The sequence below is a fragment of the Cheilinus undulatus genome, linkage group 9, assembly GCF_018320785.1.
Source record: "Cheilinus undulatus linkage group 9, ASM1832078v1, whole genome shotgun sequence".
Classification (NCBI taxonomy): domain Eukaryota; kingdom Metazoa; phylum Chordata; class Actinopteri; order Labriformes; family Labridae; genus Cheilinus; species Cheilinus undulatus.
Window position 1 is genome coordinate 22,138,151 of NC_054873.1, and position 19,286 is coordinate 22,157,436.

General features: G+C 37.6%; 3 protein-coding genes across 6 annotated transcripts in view; 2 read left to right on the forward strand and 1 right to left on the reverse strand.

The window, feature by feature from the left end:
- The window catches only part of myrf (myelin regulatory factor), a 33,418-nt gene extending 21,753 nt beyond the window's left edge, over positions 1-11,665 (forward strand). For 2 of the 4 annotated variants that reach the window (XM_041796514.1, XM_041796518.1), the window contains exons 7-26: positions 47-161; positions 2,183-2,378; positions 2,468-2,544; positions 3,643-3,753; positions 3,848-3,953; positions 5,519-5,719; positions 5,969-6,077; positions 6,223-6,332; positions 6,412-6,572; positions 6,653-6,725; positions 6,806-6,888; positions 7,001-7,069; positions 7,470-7,537; positions 7,993-8,067; positions 8,331-8,561; positions 8,739-8,832; positions 9,473-9,535; positions 10,763-10,868; positions 11,015-11,089; positions 11,218-11,665. In XM_041796514.1, the coding sequence (XP_041652448.1) occupies positions 47-161; positions 2,183-2,378; positions 2,468-2,544; positions 3,643-3,753; positions 3,848-3,953; positions 5,519-5,719; positions 5,969-6,077; positions 6,223-6,332; positions 6,412-6,572; positions 6,653-6,725; positions 6,806-6,888; positions 7,001-7,069; positions 7,470-7,537; positions 7,993-8,067; positions 8,331-8,561; positions 8,739-8,832; positions 9,473-9,535; positions 10,763-10,868; positions 11,015-11,089; positions 11,218-11,304 (2,210 nt within the window). In that variant the 3' untranslated portion in view covers positions 11,305-11,665. The remainder of the gene's footprint in view (positions 1-46; positions 162-2,182; positions 2,379-2,467; positions 2,545-3,642; positions 3,754-3,847; positions 3,954-5,518; positions 5,720-5,968; positions 6,078-6,222; positions 6,333-6,411; positions 6,573-6,652; positions 6,726-6,805; positions 6,889-7,000; positions 7,070-7,469; positions 7,538-7,992; positions 8,068-8,330; positions 8,562-8,738; positions 8,833-9,472; positions 9,536-10,762; positions 10,869-11,014; positions 11,090-11,217) is intronic. The other 2 variants (XM_041796517.1, XM_041796515.1) reach the window with 2 other exon arrangements.
- Positions 11,666-14,488: 2,823 nt separating this feature from the next.
- On the forward strand, positions 14,489-16,558 carry tmem258 (transmembrane protein 258). Its single transcript, XM_041795888.1, has 4 exons — positions 14,489-14,574; positions 14,914-15,023; positions 16,198-16,326; positions 16,413-16,558. Exons 1-3 carry the CDS (start codon positions 14,572-14,574, stop codon positions 16,322-16,324), a joined length of 240 nt encoding a protein of 79 aa, XP_041651822.1. The 5' UTR covers positions 14,489-14,571; the 3' UTR covers positions 16,325-16,326; positions 16,413-16,558.
- Positions 16,559-16,624: 66 nt separating this feature from the next.
- Positions 16,625-19,278, reverse strand: tmem138 (transmembrane protein 138). The gene is made up of 4 exons (XM_041795887.1): positions 19,142-19,278; positions 17,802-17,973; positions 17,638-17,713; positions 16,625-17,542 (listed from the first exon to the last, which is right to left on the reverse strand). Exons 1-4 carry the CDS (start codon positions 19,267-19,269, stop codon positions 17,430-17,432), a joined length of 489 nt encoding a protein of 162 aa, XP_041651821.1. The 5' UTR covers positions 19,270-19,278; the 3' UTR covers positions 16,625-17,429.
- Between the last annotated feature and the right edge of the window lie 8 nt (positions 19,279-19,286).

Sequence of the window (19,286 nt, forward strand, 5' to 3'; positions counted from 1 at the left end):
ACATTCCTCTGTTTGGCTTTTAGTGCTGATATTGTGTTTGTGTCAGGTTTGATGCAGGATGCAGACAACGCCTACCTGGACCCAAACTATCAGTGCATCAAGTGGCAACCTCACCAGCAGAACAAGTGGACACAGCTTTATGACGCAAACTGCAAAGAGCTGTGGGTGGAACTTACTTTGGAGTATCTCTACATCTTGAGGATGTTTTTTGGGGGGGTGAAAGCATTCTGCAGAGAACCAAAAATTAAATGGAATTGAAAGTTGTAATTGGTTAAATAAATACTTCAAAGTGTACAGCTGGGAGTGGCAGAAAAATAGCAGGGCTGCAGAGGTCTACAAATTCTTTAGAGGTGAGCTGTGCGGGGGAGTGAATGAGTGCGTGGTTTCGGCTTAGAAAGACAACCTGAGGAGGGGGTAAAGGGAAAAATTAGTGTACGCCTACTTGTGCCAAAATAGAAAGAAGTATAGATAGGGAGGAACGTTCAAATGAACTTTCAAGACCTTTTCAGATATGTTATCAAAACCACCTGGTTGCTCATCCAACTTTTAGGAACAGGAGATGTTTTTTTAATTTGTTTTAAAATTGATTTATCACATCTTTCAGAGGATCTCAATCCTTTGTCGTAAAGTCATAGTAACGAAACCAAGGCAGGCTTCTCGTAACTCAGATGAAACATACTTAAACCTTTGTGAAAAAAATAAATTAACATCCCTATCAAGCCAGATCAATCAGATTTGATACATACATTTTTTAAACTTCTACACACTCAGTGTGATCTTTTTTCATCTAAAACAATCTAATGAACGTACCTAGATACATTTAAACAAATTATCATAGGACAGAGAGCGTGCCTATAAAAAGTATTCGCCTCTTGTATGTTTTACCCTTTTATTGATCTTAGAAACCAGTCATTGGTACTGTATTTTGGCTTTTTTTGACCAAAAAGAACCCCAAAAAACCCTTTTTAATGTCGAAGTTAAAAACAGATTTTCTCTTACATAAAGTGTTGACTGGTGAAGAACCCAAGCAACAGTTGTTGTATGCAGAGTCTATCCCATCTCAGCTGCTGAAGTTTGTAACTCCTTTAGAGTAGTAGTAAGGCTCCTGGTAGCCTCTCTCACTAGTCCCCTGCCACGGTCACTCAGTTTGTGAGGACGGCCTGATCTAGGCTGATTTACCATATTCCTCCCATTTCTTGATGGTGGATTTAGCTGAACTGTGGGGAATGTTCAGGGCCTTGGAAATATTTTATATCCATCTCTTGACTTGTACTTTTCAATTATCTTTTGTCTGAGCTGCTTGGAGTGTTCTTTTGTCTTCATGTTGAAATGTTAGCCAAGAATATTAGTAGATTAACCAGTGACTTGACCTCCAGACACAGATGTCTTTATACTACAGTCATTTGAGACACATTCACTGCATGCAGGTGATCCCCATTTAGAACCAGTTGGCTGGATCTCTGTTGAATTGAGTCAGTCACTTTAAAGGGGATGAATATTTATGCAGTCACTTATTTTATATTGCATATTTTAGTTTAATTTACATTACTTTGTTGAAATCTTTTTTCACTTTAACATTAAAGAGTTTTTTTGCTTTTTTTGGTCAAAATGCCAAATTATATTGGCCTTGATTGATTTCTAAAATCAATTAAAGGGAAAAAAACATTCAGGAGTAAGGTAAATACTTTCAAAGACACATCACATCATCACATCATGAAAGCACTTCAGAATTGGTGAAAGTCAATCAGCGCAACAATTCATATTCACAACAAAGGATCACTTTACTAATAATCTGCTTAAAACATTCTATTTAGGGTAAATTATAGATTGCAAATAAATATTGAAACAATATTGCAGACAGCAACAAAAATTAAGCATAAATATTCTCTGCTGGGAAAATCAAAATTTGAACTTCTAGTGGTTAACAAAGAACTGTTTATTTATGTTCTTTATGAAAGATTTCAAGGTTTACATATTCAAAAGATAATGGCTAATGTAAATATGATTCCATGCATCTCTGTGAGGGTTTTGCCTTAAAAACTGTGGGAGTTCCATATTAGTGAGTGTAAGTAAGAGTCTCCCCCTAGTGATTGAAATGCCTCTCTCCTTTCTGTTTTCTCACAATAAAGCAAATGAAATTTTTTAATTTCTCATATTTCACAATCTCTCCTCTTGTCTGTAGTCCGATGCCAACCTACCGTGTTGATGCAGATAAGGGTTTCAACTTCTCCTTGGCTGATGATGCCTTCGTTTGCCAAAAGAAGAACCATTTCCAGGTCACAGTGTACATAGGCATGCTGGGAGATCCCAAGTACATAAAGACAAACGAAGGCCTTCAAACCATTGACTGCTTCTATCTCAAACTCCATGGAGTTAAGGTGAGTAGAGGCACAAAACTGAACATGACATCAACCAGACAGGCAGTCTGTAAGCGCTACAGTTAAATGTGTAATTTCTGTGTTTCTAGGTGGAGGCCATGAATCAGTCCATCAGTGTGGAGCAGTCACAGTCTGACCGCAGCAAGAGGCCCTTTAAGCCAGTGCTGTAAGTATGAAAACTTTAAAGGAGTTTTTAGCTGGTTATGAAACAGACTCAAATAAAACAAAAGCCTCAAGCAACGACAACATTTATTAATTCTATGAAGTTATTTTTGATGTTGAAACTCCCTCTGGGAAGACAAAGAAACAGCCTTTCTCATAGTTTTCCTTGGCTAAGATTCTTCATGACTGAAACATTTGGCTTTTAAAAGAAAGCAGGATTACATTAAATAAACACCACTTAAACATTTGAAACACAAAGTGAGCCAAAAGATGAAATGTACCACTTTGTCCATGGCAGGGCGCCAAAATTGATACAAACCAAAAGTTTCTCAAAGGAGGGTCTGTTTGAAAAGTCCATAAAATAACCCCCAAGTCCTTTCCTAACCACTTTTCCTTGATCTCATTGAAAAACAAACAGGATCAAGGAAAAGTGTGAAGAAGAGAGAACTACAGTGATAAGGAATCAAACTGCGCTTACACTAGGCTGATGTTACGGATGTGATACAGATCTGTTTGTAAAAACTTAATTCTACTGATGGTGGACTACAAAATCCATCTAATGCTCAGTGTGTTCCCTGTGTTGTTTAATGCAGCAAATAAAACAAAAAAAAAACCTTTCGTGATAAATATGAGCCCAGGGTTAGCGGTTATGATCATGTCATTGAAGGGACCTATAGTTAGTAAAACACACTTTTTAGCAAATGTGAAAAAATACACAGCTATTGAACTTCAGTAACAGTACAGTTACTCTGGTTAAAATTTACTTGCGTATAAGAAAAAGCACTGGGCTATAAATCTACTCAAGTAACAGTCAAAAGAGTTTAATTTAAAGTTTATTTTAAGTACTGACTACTGAGTAACTACTGAATGGTAATAGGGTAGTAACAAACCAGATACAAAGAAGTATCTCTAATACCAAGAAAGAGGAAAACAAAACACCCAAAAGAAGAAAAACTAGCACTCTTTACCTCTTAAAATTCAGATTTAAGATTTCAGTGGGAAACTTCCTGGTTAAGTAAAGTGGTTTTGTTTTGTTTTGTTTTTTTTTCAAAAATGTATTAATGTGTGAACACAAATATGTTTGTGATTATATTTCTTCCAGAGTCACCCTACCCTCAGAGCAGGTCACAAAGGTGACAGTGGGGCGGCTCCACTTCAGCGAGACCACAGCAAACAACATGAGGAAGAAGGGTAAACCAAACCCAGACCAGAGGTAAACAATATGACTCCACATGTAAATATACAATTCACTTTACAATTATTAGCTTCAGTGGTAATAAAGGCTCCTGTTGTGTCTGTTCTCCCAGGTATTTCATGCTGGTGGTGGCGCTGCATGCTCAGTCCCACAGTCAGAGCTACACTGTGGCTGCTCACGTGTCTGAGAGGATCATCGTCAGGGTAACGTCTGGCCATGTCTGTCTGCCTCCTACAACAATCATATCCTGTGTGAATGTGACACTTATTCCTCAGTCTTCCATTCAAACCTCTCTGTACTTCAAAATCTCTTTCTTTCTTTCTTTTTCTTTCTTTCTTTCTTTCTTTCTTTCTTTCTTTCTTTCTTTCATGTATACCTGTGCCCCCTGTCACACTCCAGCTACAATCCAACACACACAGTGGCACCGCCAGGTGTAAATTTCATGGTTATCGCTACAACCTATCCAAATTTTTTTTAGCCTAATATTCTAGTAAAAACTGACACATGAATGATTTTATGTTATGTAGAGCATAACATCTCTGCTGGACAAAAAGTGTTAAACTGGTATTTGGCACTCATTTAGATTGGAGAAAATCTGCACCCTCTGGGGTTGGAAAATTACATTAGGTCATGTTGAAACTTTATCTTATTTTTGATTAATTGTCTAGCCTTAATATCAACTCAGTGCCTAAAGTAAACTTAAAATTGAATACTTTTTACTTTTACTTGAGTGGAATTATAGACCTGCACTTTTACTTGTACTTAAGTAAATTATAACTAGAGTAACTGTACATTTTTTGTGACCTGAATTATGCCAGTAATGCGATATACGTACAGTGTGTGCAGGGTTATGACTGGCGGCGCCACTGAAAACACAGAGTTCAAGTGTTTAAACTATGGGAAAAAAGCGTGTCTCATCTTGTGAAAACCATGCATCTTTAGAATGTTTTTCATTGTAGATGACTTGTTGTCATTTAATGATTAATTTAACCTAAGAAAAAGGAGGATTTTTGTAAGCCTATAAATTTGGAACACTAGAAAATGATCATATAGAGAGATTCATGGTTTTCACAGTCATTGATTGTACTGTATTAACTCCAGTTTTGTGAAGTGTTTCATTATAATCCATCTGAATTTCAGAAATGTTGTTTTTAGCTTGTGCGATAACAGGAGATCACAATTATGTATATTTATTATTTAGATACTGACTAACTAAAGTCTGTGTTTTGATTGAAAATCAAGAAACGTGCAGTATTTGTGCCTTTTTCTTTAAACTTAAAAACACATTAGGTTAGTCAGTCTCTTAATAAACTTGATTGTGTAATGCTAAGTCAATTATTTACATGGAACGCTTATGATTGATATGATTTATTCAACATTTCTGAAAATATGTTAATTTGCTTTCATGCCTGGTCTTAGCAAGCACATTTGTAAATGGAAATAGCAGTTTAGCTTAGCATAAAGCCTGAAAACAGAGGGAGACTCTGTCTGTACAATAAATCAGAATCAGCTAAGATTTCCTTAAGATGAATTAAAATCTGTAGAATAAAGATTATGGCTGTTTTTAGTGTAGTTATGACCAGACTTTTAAACTGGAAGCAGAACAGAGTGACTTTCACAGTCTCTTCTGCTGGCCTTGTAATCGTAACAAAAGAAGAAAGCAATTAGCATATTTTTCTAAAAATGTTTCCTTAAACATGTTGAAATGATTGTGATTGCATGGTGTAAGAGAAAAATCGGAACCATTATTGTTTGCACCTTCTGCTCTGCCTTTCTATTACAGGCATCAAACCCAGGCCAGTTTGAAAGTGACAACGAGGTGCTGTGGCAGCGTGGACAACTGCCAGACTCGGTCTACCACCACGGGAGAGTTGGCATCAACACAGACCGGCCGGACGAGGCTCTGGTGGTACATGGAAACGTGAAGGTCATGGGTTCCCTGGTGCACCCGTCAGACATCAGGGCCAAAGAAAATGTCCAGGAGGTCAGAATGCCGACCAGCGTGTGTGCTTATTCTGCCTGTTTCCAAGCTGTCAGTGTGTGTCATTGTGTGCCTCATGTGCCTGTCATTGTGAATCACGTCATCCAAATGTTCACGCTCAGCACAGTTGACTGTGCAGTTTAACTTTAAGTTTTGTCTTCTCATTGTTCTTGATCAAAGCATTTGCCCTGCAACTTGAGCATGTGTTTTCATATCATCTGCATGCATGTTGTTGTCATTCTGTCTGTGTAGGTGGACACCACAGACAATTTGAAACGGATTTCTCAGATGAGGCTGGTCCATTATCAGTATAAGCCTGAGTTTGCAGCCACAGTGGGGATAGAGAATACTGCAGAGACGGGTAACTTCATCAGTAACATCTCCATTTTCCATTTGTCCATTTTATCACCTTAATGTCTCAGTGACCTTTCTGCTGTACATGCAAGCTCTTCCTGCCATATTTTCAGCACTGTTTTTCATCTCTGCATTTGTTATTTCTCCTGCAGGAGTGATTGCTCAGGAAGTTCAGCAAATCCTACCTGAAGCTGTGAAGGAGGGGGGTGATGTGGTGTGTGCTAATGGGGAAACAATTCCCAATCTCCTAGTCGTTAACAAGGTACAAAAAAACACCTAAATGTAGACATTTCCTTAGTGACAGAGCAAACTAAAAGCTCTTCCTGGCTTTAATTTTAAAGGATCGCATCTTCATGGAGAACGTAGGAGCGGTGAAGGAGCTTTGTAAGCTCACAGACAACCTGGAGACTCGAATAGATGAGCTGGAGCGCTGGAGCCGCAAACTGGCCAAGCTGCGTCGTCTGGACAGTATGAAGAGCACAGTGAGCGGAGGCACTGTCAGGTGAGAGACGGGAACAGAAACAAAACATTGTTTATGATACCCTCGTGTAGAAAAACTGAATCTCTGCTTTGTCCTGTTAGTCAATCAGGGAGTTATTTCAGCAGAACTGGGAGTGGCCCACTTAAGAAGAAGACCGCCAAACCTGGAAGCAAGGTCTGTAGTGATAAGAATGCATTTAAATACTGTTGAAAAAGTGAAGAGCAGGGGTGTAGTCATCTGTTTGTTTGTTTCAGAACTCGCCTCCGGATCAAGGCTGCATCAGCCAGAGGTTCATGCAGGGAGCCATCCTGGCACTGGTTGTTGTCATGGCCTTCAGGTTAGACTGAGCCAAATATGTTTGGGCAGGGACTGGAGGGTAAACGAAACTATCAGCCTTCTCTTTGTCCAGCAGTGACATGATGATGATGTATATTTTTGTCCTCTGACAGTGTCATCTCCATGTCAGTTCTTTATGTGTTGACTCTTCACCATCGAGGAGACGTCACAGAGAAGGACGGGTATGTGGTCCTGAAGGACACCGACCCTTAAGCGTTTTAGTGATTGAAATCAATCTACCCTTTCTCTATTAATGTCATTCCTTGTCATCTTTTCCTGCTCTGTGTAGCTATTTTCCTTCCTGTGTTCTGTACATCTCTTGGATGCCCATCTTCACTGCCACTATAACTTTCTGTCCACCAGTCTGCCCATGGTATGCCTTCAGCTCCTTTTTTTCCTGCCATGTGTTTCACTCTCTGATCTGCCCTTGAGTCCTGTCTTTGATTGCTTGGTTGGTTGTGTCTTTTGCTGTTAACAAAGGGAGATTATGGGTAACAGCCCAACTGCTGAAACCATCATTGTGGTCATTATTTTTACCAAAATAAGCTCATGGCCTCCTCTCCTGCCATCTGATTGGTGTAGGTCCAGAGCTGCATTGGGATCATCACGCAAGAGTCAGTATATTCCTCTGACCACCACACCTGCTGCAGGTGAGTGGAAATCCTCACTAATGGTGTGTTTCTACCAAGCAGTCTGGTTTAGCTCAGTACAAACTGGTAGGGTAAGTATGCTTGGTACCCCAACAGAGTGTGCCAAAATATGTTTTATTTCCCAACTTTTAACCATGGAATAGTGAAAGTATAAATAGTGATCCAAAACAAACTGACCAGGACCACTTTGTGGAACTGCAGCTTGATCAGTGGCCTGCTGCACCAATTATGTATAAGTTGTTACTGTTTGGTTGGAGTACAGGAAGGACGGGATTATCAGTAGGGAAACAGTACAAGCTAACTGAAATATTGTTGCAGAAATTAGTTTTAATTTCAGCTGACCAATCAGTAAAATGCATTTTTCTTAATAGAATTTTGTTTTACTTCGGTTGCAATGAAGGACAAGATCAATTTCTCTGACCTTATACAGTTTTCACATTATCTCACACCTTCAGCCTGCTGTTCCCCCACAGCCATCAACAACCAATCAGCTACAGTTCTGACACTGACAAACAACCAATCCATGCCAGGTGAGTGAGCAAATTTGACCGAATTAAACTGTTTTATACATCCCTGTTTCCCCAAAAGGGTTAAATGTAATGGACAGAATGTTTTGATATTTGTTTTTCCCCTTTTCGAATTTGATGCCAGCAGCATGTTTCATAAAAGATTGGTCAGGGGTAACAAAAGATTGAAAAGGTTCTCAATGCTTAAAAGCTTAAAGGAACATCTCAAAGGAAATAATCTGATGGGTACTCTGACTGATAACAGGCTAATTTCCCTTCTTCTCTAGATGTAGGCAGTCTGGTTCCTACACCAAGCACCATTAATAAGAAAGCCAAGTCCAGAATAATGGACAAAGAGGCCCGCAGTAGAAACCGTCTGAGTCACACTTCAGCACCTTTGTACTTCGCCAAGTCAAAAAGACCTGCACCTACAGACCTTGATGGAGGAGGAACTGCCAACCGTCTGCCTGTGGGTCAGCAGCCAGTACCACGCAGACAACGCAGCCTGCAAATAAAGGGTAAATCCACTAACACAGCCCGAACACAACACTTCCTGCATACACATGATATACAGTGCGCAAACACAGTAAAGCCATGTGTTTAACAACAGCAAACAAAGCTTATCTACATACTGTACAGTGGAATTCAGTGAGTAGAGAGATCATAGTAGAGCTGTTCTTGCTATTTCTTCTCAGGAGGAAGGCTGGCTCCCTCTTTGACAAGTCTACGAATTGTGGAGACAAACCAAGAGATCACAGTGCAAAGTTGTGCAACACCTGAAAGCTGCAGGTATTTTCCTCAAAGTTCTACAAGTGTTGAGTCGACATTAATGAGATGATTTATTTCTTTGCTTGTAAAAATCCTTACAAGGGATGCACAATATTATTGGCAGTATATCGGTATGCACTGTGGAGCTCAGTGTCAGCAAGTTAATTTGCTTCTTTTTATTGCCCTCAAAGATGCAGATGACTTTGGCTGTACTGTAAAAATATATGTAGCATGTATTGCACATGTAACCCAAAGACATTACTGTAAGTTTTCATTAGTGTATGGCTGTATAAAAAAAAATACATCCTTCATTTCTGATAAAAATCAAATGTTTTGTCTGTTTCTAAAAAAAATAGACTACCAATATTAAAAATTTATTTGTAGTACAGGATGGAATTGGTGTTTTCTACAGTGGAAAAAATATTAAATATCGGTATCAGCTAAAGTGAGTTTTAAAATATCTGCATATCGGATATCGGCAAAAATCCAATATCGTGCATCCCTAATCCTTACATGAAAAAAAAGCTTGTATACAGAATATCATCACTGCTTGAATTGTTTAAATAGCAACATTTTTAAATGAATAGTATAACGCAGGGTTAAGGGAAAGTGGTGTGCATTTTGCTTGAAACTAATGTTCTTTTTTTTATGTCCATTTTAGCTATACAGTATCGCTCAATGGAAAGAAAAATTCCTCTATCTCACAAATCACTTTACACATGATGTGAGTATAAAAATACCATAACTGTGTGCTTAAAAGGCATCATATTCACACAGTGGTCATGTCACCACTTCACTTCTTTGGTATTGATAAGAAATTGCAAAAGTGAAACCTTATATAATAATAATTAGGAAGTCTTTTACTAAAGCCAATGCTAGAACTGTATTACAGTTTCAGTGTGTTTCTTAAGAATTAGGTAAAGGAAATTAACATGTGATAAGATATTTTTAATCCTAAATTCAATTAAATGACACATTTTTCACTGCAAATTTGCAACAATTACTCTGAGGGTAGCTGAAAGCTAGCTTGGGTTTTATCTGCAGAAAAATGAGCGTAAAAAAATTTACAAATGCTGAGTGAGGAAGCACTGCTTTTAACATTAAAATATTTTTTCTTATCTAATGTGATACATTTAGACTTTTGAGGTGGACTTTATTGCAATGATCATACTGCAGTAACACAAGCAATAGGTTTTTTTGCAGCACTTCCTTTTTAAATTTTTTTTTTTTTTTATACTTTTATTTTTAAATTTTCCATAATAACATGTAACAGGTGAGGACAATGGCAGGTACAATTCTCAAAATTATAAAAATAGACATAAAAAGAAACACAGGCACAGCATAAAAGCACTGTCTAACAATCTTAAATGAAAACTGAGATTTTTTCATTTATGGCAATCCCATTTTTCCCAATATTTCTCTCCTTTTTCCTTTTGAAGACGCAAAGTAAAAGTCATTTTCTCCATTAAGCAAATAGAGTTTACAATTGTTTACAAGAAGTTTCACAGGTGGTGGATTCTTTTGGAGCCAGCACTTGGTAATTGCTTTCTTACTTATAACCATGAAGATCTTCAAAAGATATGCATCACTCCTACAAAGGCAATCAGTTATTTTTCCAAGGAACAGAGTGGTGAAGGAAAAAATCAAACATTATGTCCAAGATTTTTACTTGCAGCACTTCCTTGAAAAATCAGTACATTTTTTTCTTTTTTAGATAAGGTCACATAAATCAGGGGTTCACAAATTTTTCAGCCCATGACCCCCAAAAAAGCTTTGTCAAAATCATCAGAGCATCCGTATAGTGTCCCACCCAGAGTATGATGTCAGATGAAAATAGTACTTATCACACAATTTATCAATGATTTTGTTAAATACAGACAGCTTTTGAGAACATATCAGGACATCGTTATGAAATAACAAAAGTTCAGGAGTCATTTTTTACTCATTGCAGGTCTGAGAACAGTGTGTGGGTACGACAATGTGGAGCCACCTGGGGGCGATTATGCCCCAACCACACAGAGTCAGAGCTGAATGGTGGACAGAATACATTAACAAAGGTAGACAATGATTTTATTAGGATATATCATATAATCAATACTTTTTCCTTCTTTAGTTATTGTATGTATTTGCAGTTATCATTATTATTTATCAAACCTTTATCCCCTATGGATTACTCATTCCATACTTTGTACTTTTCCCCAAGGGGACTCATCATCTGTGGTCAATACCTGTGATGTCTTACCAGGACATTGCCTATCACTTCCGTGTCTCCCTGTCTGTGAGTGAAATTGTCCTTTCAAAATAAGAGGGGTTTCTGAACTCTTGAGTGATTCATTTTGTAACTTTGGTCTAAACATCAGGTAAAAGCCGATAACCATTTTATCTCCACATGCTTTTCATTGGCAGAGTGAAGTCAGTTGTGCCACAGAAGAAGAAAGCTCATCATTCTCTGACTACCATCTTCTCATTCAAAGCAGCTGTGCATCAAAATAAGAACACCCAGTGCCTTGACATTTACATTTCCTTTGTTGTTCCATTGGTACACTGTCATGGTGGGATTTGTTTTTGTCTCCTTATTGTACATTATTTTTAAAGATATCCTTACATGCCAACTATATTACATCCTCCTCAATGTTTATCATCTACATGTACATGCATTAAGACATCTCTTTTTGCTGAAATATGAAACACTGTTCATGGTTTCTTTGTCACTGAAAATGTCTATGATTGCTTTAACTTTTTTTAATTAATTGCTCGTGTGTAAATTGTGCCTTAAAGGTCACATATTTGACCTTTTTAAGACAAGTCTGAATTGGTCTCAGAGGTCCCCAAAACATGCCCATGAAGTTTGTCAGTGAAAAAATACTCCAGTATTGGATTTTTGCATGTCTAAAAACCCTTTTGTTTCAGCCCTGCTCAGAACAAGCTGTTTCTGTGTCTGTGGATTTAAATGTTACTGAACTGTCTGACTCCTCCCCTGGCTACGCCCCTCTCAGGAGATGAATGTGGCTCTCCTGATTTGAAAGGAGGTTCAGGAGAGGAGAGTGGAACTTTCTTCCAAGTGGGGAGGCCAACTGAACCTGGGGGCGTTGCTTACTCCCCTCATGACATCATGAGGGGAAACCATGAGAACAGCTTTTACTGATTCTTGGGATTGTGGACAGGCCAGGGGTTACATGTTTTGCAAGAAAAGCCTGAAAAAGTGTATTTTGCATAATATGTGACCTTTGAGTTGACTGCCCATTTAATACTGGTTACCATGTCATTTGTACTTACTTTAAGCCATAATAACTTGATAGCAGAATTCAGGTTTCATAGCCCAAGCTGAGATACTGTACAACACAATGCAAATTTGCATTTCTGATCTAATTGATCTTTAAGTCCACTGAAACAACTTTGTAGTATTTTTCACTGGGAAAAGATCATTTGCTTCAGTTTATTGTTGCATCTTGCACTGAAAATATATGTACCTCAATAGCGCACACTGGTTAAATCCTGAGTCTCTACAGTGGAGCATTGTGTTGGCTTCTGCATGAGGAGACTGTTGTCTCCTCATGCTCTGTCCTTATTTTTGCTCCATAAATGATAGCACACATTTGAAAACCACTGAGTCTTTCTCATTTCAGCTGATTCATTGGATGAAATGTTCTACAACTGGAAACAAACCACTGGAAAATAACTAGTAGAAACACTGAAAGCTTTATGCATCTGTTGGTGGAAATGGAACGAGTCAAACACTGACAACATTTCAAGAAACACTGGAGTAGCTTAAACTTTATTTTACTAAACAGAAAGAATGCTGGTAAGGCAGTAAACAGGTGTCATTTCAGATGCATGTTCATTTCGTTCTTATAAATAACACATGTAATCCCAGTGGCAACTTAAATGACCTCAGCTTTTGAAATTTAATTTTAATGGCTTGATCATGTTGCTGAGAAGGAATTAAAACCACAGGCAAACATTGATTTCATACACTGGATTCTTTAATGATTTTCACTGGATATATCATATTTTTTTCTGTGTCTAAACAATAAAAGAACATGCAGTGATAACAATTTTAAGGTAACAGAGTTGTATAGTGTTTTATATTCTATATCCCTTTCTTGTTTTAATGGCATTTTTAAAGTTACTCTCACCATTATTTTGTTACTTTTGTCCAAATGTGTGTTTAGATCCATACTCCTAATGTGTCTGCATTAAAAAAGAGAAACACAATTGTGTATCTTACATGTAAAATCAACATTAAATAGGAAAAACAGCCATCAGACAAAGGTTTATGGAGTTTATCATATTATGAAGACACTGTTCAATGTTATGACTATGATTACTTTGACTTCAGTGGGTAGAGTGTACTATTTTAGCTTATTTATAATGCACCAGTTAGCTTAATGAAACCACTGTAGCACTTTTTGCACTGTATATATAAACTGCTATTGCTCTATCCAGTGCACCAGACGGTTTTCATGTTTTCTGGTAGAACTGTGTTACGTGTAACTATAAAGCTTCACTTGTTAATACCAGTGATACTTTTTATCTGATGTATACTATCTTATTTTTTATAGTTGATTTGTTTGTTTGTTCTTGTATCATCAGTAATATATTAATTTTTATCTAATGGGGCCCAGAAATGATTAATAAGCATGCAAACACCCACACACAAATGCATTACCTATTCCAACATTTTTTTTTAGAGATAAAATCCATAACACAAAAAAAATGTTGAATACTCTAATATCACTGCCCTTTTTAGCCCAATTATCATTACATTTGTAAGCATTTTGTCAAAATATGCTGTAATACTATGAATGCAAGTGGTAAATAAATTCCTGATTGAAATTTCTGTTGTCCGTGACTTTGTAAGTGGATATTGATAATTATGTCCGCTAGATGGCAGCCAAATTTAGCCGTAAAGCTTCCTCTAAGAAGTATACCCTGAATGTAGCCTTTCAGGCAGTGGATCGCATATTATTGTGTAGAAAACGACCTCTGAGCTAGGGATTGTGGGTGGAACGGCAATAATTATCGTTCATTAAGAAGTAGTGTTGTGAAATTCGCTGCTCTTGGAGAAAAACTGCAGTTTTAGGAAGTTAAATTCCCATAATGCACTATAAACAACGTTTTCACAAGCCCATTTAAGCCCCCTTAAGCTCCAATGTTATGCTAAAATACCCTGCAATGTATCTTTATTTCTTTACTGTAACCATACTGAAAATAAATTCACTGCGGCAAAAGGCCTCGCTCGCTTCATAAGCACGCTTGTACTAATTAATGTAAACTATGATAAATGAGCCTATCTACTTCAAGTAAATCTGCCCGCATCATGACATATTCTACACTTTTTGATTATGTCTATTTAGCATCCGTGCACCCTTTCCCCACCTTGCAACCATACTTTAACGCACACGGACCTGTAAATCACCAAACAAGAGCATATATATATATATATATATATATATATATATATATATATATATATATATATACTTTTTCTTTTTTTTAGATTTAGTGTTTACATGATGTTACATTGAGAACAAAACTAGAATCATACTCCTTGTTGCACAGCCTAGGCATACTTGCCCAATAAAGATTATTGAGTCCAATTTTGAAGCCTACGTGGAAGAGCAGCCTGACAGGCAAAACCGAGGACAAAATCTGTCATATAATACGTCAGCTGTACGTCACGTAAAACCAGGAAGTCTAAAACAGTACGTGGCCTTTTCATCTTGGACCATAGAGAGAGGAGCTCCACTTTATGACAAAATGGTAGAATAATTATGTTTATCTTGTTTATCTATCTCCAACTCTTACATACGCTCATACGTCGCTTACCTGTCCATGTTATCACCAAAACAACGCGCTTTCCATCTGAAATTGCGCATTATTTGGCTTCAGAGGTTAGCTATGGCGCTATCCTCCATATTCCAGTATTTAGCAAGCCGCTTTAATGAAACAGACCCGGGAAGTACTAATTCAATATATTTTGCAACATGCATCAAACGTTATGTACGAGTTGTTTAGTCGTGTTGTAGTTAAAGGGTGTGATGAGCTGATGTAGCATGTCTAACCTGCTTGTACATAAACCCTTTCTTGTTCTTGCTGCAGGAACTCGAAGCAATGACCAGATACACCAGCCCGGTGAACCCGGCTGTGTTCCCTCACCTTACTGTCGTCCTTCTGGCCATCGGCATGTTCTTCACCGCCTGGTTCTTCGTGTATCCTTTCACTGTTTGCCCCTCTTTACAGTACATAATGCTGACGTTAAAGACCAGGCCATAGACTTCAGCCGCCTTTCCACTAGCTAATGCAGAGCTACAACCCACAGTCAGGATCATGCAGGTGCCTTTGATGCTGAAGCCCATCAACCTCAAACAAGTTATTTTACAAAAATATGCTTCTCCTGCATAATTGCTGAAACTCTCAAAGGGATATGAAACTTGTTTAGACCTTCTGGCTCCAAGCTCCTCAGAGGGATTGTTTTACTACTATTGTCAGTTGAAGATTTGATTACAACTTAAAGGAGTCCAGTGTATTACATCTAGTAACTTGAATAACATTCACTTTATTTCCTGTGCTAAAAGGTATTTTAAGAAGTATTTTGAGTGCATTCTTTTTCGAAGTAGACTCAAATCAAGTGGTACCTCCATACTTATACTGATGATGGAATACTCTTGAAAATATTGTAACATTGCAAAACATCCCCAAAGTTTAGCTACTCTAGTGATTGTTAGTTTAGCATAGGATTAACTTTTATATTATGATGCCATATATACTGATTATTGTTGATTAATTTAAAGTGATTAAGAAGCATTTATTGTAACAGGGGTAACTTGTTAGCCAGGGATGCAGCAGAGCTTTATGGATATGCTGGTAGCTTAACGGGCCAGAACATAAACAAGCGTGCAAGTTGCGGTCAGATCCAGTGGAGAACTATCAGAATCTCACCTGTGCTGAAGCCCATCAGCACAGTTACATTTTACAAAATTTAAAAATAAAAGTAGAAAAACTAGCTTATACCCTTTTTTTGACAAATAGACAATTTGAAAAACAACCCTACACATTTTAAGACCTTATTGTCTTGCATTTAGGACTTTTTAAAAGCTTTAATTTGTGCTAAATTGATTTCTAGACTTTTACTACTTTTGAAGACCTTGCAGACGCCCTGTCAGTGCCCTTGGTAATAAACCTGATTGTAATTGTTTTTATTAAACTGTGGTTTTCTGCAAACGTCAATAGAGATTACAGCGAGGCTTCAAACAAAGTAAAATGTGATTTACCAACTCAATGGGCAAAGTCACCTTTGCATTTGGGGGCACTTGACCCCTCAAAAAAGCACCATTGGTGGTTGGCTGTACCTTTTTCAAGAGCTAGTCCTTAACTCTTCACCAGCTATGAGGTTACATCCACGAAATACACCCGGGACGTCTACAAAGAGCTGCTGATCTCCCTTGTGGCATCACTTTTCATGGGCTTTGGTGTACTATTTTTACTACTCTGGGTTGGGATCTATGTATAAAGGTATATTAGTGTTAAATGTTTTTAATTTTTAACCACTGTGATAGTTTTGTAGCCATTAACTTCTCTCTTTCTCTCATTTCCTGCAGTTTGGGGTGGATGCTTTGAAGAATAACACATTCCAGTGGAGCAAAATCAAACACAACACATACTGGATTTAATTGGACTGCACTGACAATATTTTGGCTTCATGTTGACTCTGGTTTCTTTTCACGAGTAAAGGGTATTTGTAAAACTTCTGTTGTCTTTTATTATGAGCCACTTTTTTGATTATTCATAGACCTGTTTTTGATTTTCTAAAGTAGTACACATGTTGATGAACAGTTATATAAATAACCACCAAGAAGCTCCCTGCAACTTAACCTGTCGAGTGCCTGAGATAAGAAGGTTATTTTGAACCACTGAAGACTATTTATGGCGAGTTTTACTAGTGGCACCTAAAACCTCAATCCCTGATTAATCTCAGTGTTAAAAATAGAGCAGCCGGTTTCACCTTGTGTGCAAGATAATACTCCCCACTCTAGTAATGAAGGATTACTCAGAGATTAGACAAGGATTATTTAATAAAAACAGCAGGAAGACAATTCAAAGATCCCCCACAAAGACATTCATATGAAAATTGGCTTAATAAAAGTATGTTGACCATGTAAACAGCACAAGCTATTCTTACAAAAGGCAAAACAACCAAATAGGTTTCCCCTTTGTGGAGTATAGCAGACTTTTATGAAAGCTATGAGAATACTTTCTACAAATGGTACATCATTAGCTATTATCAAAAACAACCGCATCTGTAACATTTTAACTGTTTCATTATGTCTGCAACACAAATAGATTAACAAAGGCCACAGAGATTAAAAGAGCCAATCCTGATTAACACAATACTGCCATGTCTGACTTACATCTCAATATAAACCATTGGCCTGGCTGCCTGCCTGCCTACACAGAGCCAGTATACACAAAGAGTGATGACACCTTATCTCACCCTCTTGACCTGTTAGTGAGTTCCATGAGTTTTCAAACTGGGCACTTTGCCTGCTCAATGCACATACATTCCCCCCTAATATTTAACAGTCCAAAATGATGATAATGGTCCTTTAGAAATCTCTTCACTGTCGAGCTCTGGCAAATGCCTCTCGCAGCCACAGAGAGTCTTCATAAAGCCTCGGGTCTCCCATATACTCAGCTGTGCGTTTGTACAAGTAGTAATACAAAACCGCCACTGTTGACAGGTAGAGAAAAAAAAGTTACTCAATGACCACAGATGCTATAGAAATAAAAAAGTTTTTTTTTTTTTAAAAGGATTCCACCAAATACCTGTTCTCTGGAAAACAAAAAGAGCCTGAAGACCATCAGTCCAAACAAAACTGTTTGAGTCGAGCCACCTGAGGTTCTAGAAAAGGTGTGAAATGTTACAGTTATGAGAGTTATGATCAATTTTAAAACAGTTTTTCATATGTAGTGGTGTGATAAAAGCTTACCAGCACCCAGCTATGGAAGCAGATGCTGAGAGTCAGGTACAAGGCAGAAAAAAAGAGCAGAGCCCTGAATCTCTCCAGCAGCAGGGACACAAGGCCGACCTGGAACACGTAGGTGTTGAACATCATCAGGAGGATGATGATCACGTTGAACAGGATGGCAATGTCCTGGATGCTGTGGACACAGATTTTAAAGATTTATTCTTAATAATTAAAAGCTATTATATGTATATGTTCTTCAGATCTGAATCTTCAGCCCGTAAACACTCTTTAAAGTTGAAGGATGAATAAAGAAATACACTTCAGCTGATGTAAGTCTTTTGTTCCAGCCTAAAACTCCACAAAAGTATTCAGACATACTAATGTAGGACAATAATTCCAGCTGATACAATGGCTGCAAATATTTGCAACAATTTTCATATCTGCTTATTATGAACTTTTTAAGCCAGTATCTGCCATTACCAATATCATTCCAATAATACTGATTACTTTCCACAAACTGATTATCTTGTGTGTGACCATGAAAACAAATCCAAGTTTGTCCAACAAGAAATCTCTCATTTGATTCAGCAGTTATGCATGCAGGATTTCAGTATGATATCCTATGTCTGTCAGCAGGACTGATATCAGCAGATACTGATGCACAGATTCATCGGTGATCCCTATGAAATATAACATTCCTTTTTTAGAATATGTTTCTTAAAATAACAGTTATGAATTTTATTTATAGTGTCAGGCATTGCAAGAAAATCACAGAAGACAGGTCACAGAATACTGTTATAAATTATAGCTGTAATGAAATAAGGCCTTTTCAAAATAAAACTTGACTGAGTGGTGTTTATGCTTTTGGATATAGATGTGCCATTCATATCAGGGCTGATACCAATTTTTACCATAACAATTTAGTTGATGCTGACACCCATGTTTGTTTTCATTATTTCTTTTTGGTTTGGACTCCACAGTATGCCAACATTTTCTCTCACATTTGACCATGAAATCAGATGAGAGTTGGTCCAACAGGTCACTATATCTGCCCTGTAAAAAATCTCTTACTTGATTCAGCAGCTAGATAAACCAGGTGGCAGCATAAAATTGATTGGTTACAACAGACAAACATTGATGACTGATATCTGTTCATGCTACATAATTTGGCAGATAACCCATGTTTGTACACTGGGCCAATTTTAGATCATACAGATGTTAAACCAATGCATTTGTGCATCCCTTTTTAGAATAGACTTGAAATAACAGGTATTAGAAATTAAATTGTTTGGCTAGAAATATTATTGGTTAACTAAAAATGCCTGAAAAATCTCATTTTAGCACTTAGTTCAGTGACTTACATGAAAAGCACAAGCTGGATGACAGGCGCTGCCCTCAGGAGTTCACTGAAGGAGTTGACAAAGAGGTCATAGGCCAAAAGTGTCAGCTGGATCAGCAGCACCAGAGAGTAGTTACTAGACTGAAGCATATTTACAACCAAACGTT